At 62.0% G+C, this 2,402-nt stretch overlaps 1 protein-coding gene and 1 long non-coding RNA gene across 2 annotated transcripts in view; both read right to left on the bottom strand.

Moving 5' to 3' along the window:
• Positions 1–1,694, bottom strand: part of Kcng4 (potassium voltage-gated channel modifier subfamily G member 4) — a 13,004-nt gene extending 11,310 nt beyond the window's left edge. Inside the window, exons 1-2 of the mRNA XM_048792407.1 lie at positions 1,554–1,694; positions 3–563 (exon numbers count right to left, since the gene is read on the bottom strand). Of these exons, the coding sequence (XP_048648364.1) occupies positions 3–531 (529 nt within the window). The 5' untranslated portion in view covers positions 532–563; positions 1,554–1,694. The remainder of the gene's footprint in view (positions 1–2; positions 564–1,553) is intronic.
• Positions 1,695–2,402, bottom strand: part of LOC125613087 — a 6,507-nt gene continuing 5,799 nt past the window's right edge. Inside the window, exons 3-4 of the long non-coding RNA XR_007343584.1 lie at positions 2,037–2,393; positions 1,695–1,722 (exon numbers count right to left, since the gene is read on the bottom strand). This is a non-coding gene — a long non-coding RNA (uncharacterized LOC125613087). The remainder of the gene's footprint in view (positions 1,723–2,036; positions 2,394–2,402) is intronic.

Here is a 2,402-nt window from a genome sequence, read left to right as displayed (position 1 = left end):
GCGCAGCTCGGCCGCCTCCTCCAGCCTCCCGAGCAGCCTGCGCAGGCAGCAGCGCTCCAGGCTGCCCTCCGCGATGCCCCAGTAGGCCAGCTCCTCCCGGAAGGACAGCGCGCACGTGTCCTGCAAGAGCACCAGCTTCCCGGCCGCCAGGAAGCTCGCGATCACTGCGAAGGCGCTGGGGCTCCTGTCGAAGAAGAACTCCTGGGTGTCCTCGTCGAAGTCGTCGCACAGCTGCCCGATCTCCTCGCGGCTGCGGCAGAGCCGGAGCTGGCTCAGGCGGCTCAGCGGGAACGCGTCCAGCGTGCTCCAGGGCAGCAGGAACCGGTGGCCCCCGACGTTGACCAGGACTTCCTTCTTGAGGTCCGCCTCCGGGGGTGCCTCCAGCGCGCCCAGCCTCCGGGCCCTGCGGTAGTACAGGCCCTTGGCGGACCGAGTCTCCAGGGGGCCCGGCAGGAGCTGGCTCAGGGGGCTGTAGGAGCCACCGTGAGGGTGTCCGAGGCCCAGGACCCCATCTCCTGAAGGCACGGGCATGGCCGGAGATGTCCCTGCCCGGGAGCACCTGTCTGACACCAGAGAAAGGGCAGGAGGCAGGGAGGTGAGGCTGGGGGGAGGCCCAGACCCCCAGGCCACCCGCTCCCTGGCTTTCCTGTGGCTCCTCCTGCACCCTCCTTCCCGATCCTCGACCCTCGTCTCCCAGAACAGCCACTGGGGTCATGGGGACTGGTCCTGAACTAGACAAGGTGGCCATCTGGGCTGTGTGGCCTGGGCATGTGGCTTCGCCTCTCTGTTCTCAACATCCTGCATTCAAATGCAGGGACTCTCACAGACCCGCAGGGCGCTGTTGGTAAAGAGAGGTGGTCAGGGTCCCGGCGAGGCTCCCATCCCTTAGGGACTGGCCACAGCCTCTCCAGGGCCTCTGCTTGCTCTGTGAGGCTGGGGTGGCATGAGGGCCCACGTCATGGGGCACAGGGAGGCTACGGGTGGGGTTTAAGTGGCCCCAGCGGCCCCACCAGGCAGACGGGATTCCCCCTCCCTATAGGCAGGAAGAGGCTCAGCAAGGAGGAGCACCCTGCTGCTGAGAGGCTGCTCGGGGAGGCTGGCTACTGAGGGGTCAAGGACATGGGCCTCTGCTTTCAGAGTCCTGTTCTCAGGAGGAGTTCTGTATGACGGCTCTGTCCCTCTCCTTGGCTTCCTCATTTGGAGGACCTGCCTGGGAGGGTGGAGGGCACTTCGTGCTCTTCAGTGAGGGCTCTCCTCCATGCTGTCATTGTGCCATTGTGCGCTTGCCTCAGCCACCCTTGCTGTGTGACCTTGAGCTAGTTACTCCCCTTCTCTGAGCATTTTTTTTTTAAATCTGCAAAATGAGGGGACCCCTAATGCTCTCTCCATTTCACACCTATTTGGACAGCTTGACTTAGACAAGCATTGAGATCTAGCCCGTTCACACATCTAAAAAATCGCCTCCACAACATTTCTCATCCTCAGTATTCTGCAACCATTTCTTATGGTGTTCCTTCCAGCCGGAGCTGTCTCCAAAGCATCTACAGCCTTACATTTGCAGACACGCCGCAGTCAGGAGGAGGACTCAGCAGCTGATGGAAATAAAAGTTCCTCTCAGTTCAGAGCAGGCTGGACTCTGGTGGATGGTGCAGAGTGACTCATGCCGGTGTAGTCCACACTGGCTGGCCCCATGGCAGGTACGACCAGGGGAAGGAGCACAGCCTGCAGAGGGGACAGTGCTTGAAATCGGGGAGCGCTTACCCATCTTGCTCATTTCCCAGGTGCAGAAGCCAAGGCCCAGAGAGCTGCGGTGACTTGTCCAAGGTCACACAGCATATCCAAATCCAACCCAGATTCGGTTTCCCAGCCTGGGGCTCTGCCTTCTCTGCACTCACAACACACCCAACTGGGCAGTCGACTGCCCCCAAACAGCTGGCAAGCAAAGCTGCTTCTAGAGGCAATGTCTCAAAACAGGATCTCCGTCCTGCGCCCCACCCCCGCCCAGCACCAACTTCTTCCCCTGAACTTCAGCTCACCCTCTTGCCCCACGGAGCTCATCTGCAGCGGCTTCTCTGCCAGGCAACGAGAGCCCACAGCCCAGTGGCCAGGAGAGGGACGGCTTGTGGTGGGGACGAAGGGAGAAGAAAATTCCAACCCCAGCGGTTCCTGGCAGAGTTCATCTCTCCCCTCTCCCCCCCCCAGGCGCCGGAAGTTCATTCATTGTGCTCTCTCTCCTGCAGCTGCAGAAAAGCCCCCGGGGGGCGGGGGACGTTAGAAGGACCCCGAAGCCCCGCTCCTGAGAGGTGAGGGTCTGAGGTCGCGCTGAGGAGCTGGGCTTGTTGTCCTGCCTCAGCCGCCGACTCTCCAGGTCCACGGGGACGGCCAGCATGGTCCTGCGGGGG

The sequence above is a fragment of the Marmota marmota genome, unplaced genomic scaffold (genome assembly GCF_001458135.2).
Source record: "Marmota marmota marmota unplaced genomic scaffold, marMar, whole genome shotgun sequence".
Lineage (NCBI taxonomy): Eukaryota > Metazoa > Chordata > Mammalia > Rodentia > Sciuridae > Marmota > Marmota marmota.
This window is presented reverse-complemented; position numbering and strand designations above follow the sequence as displayed.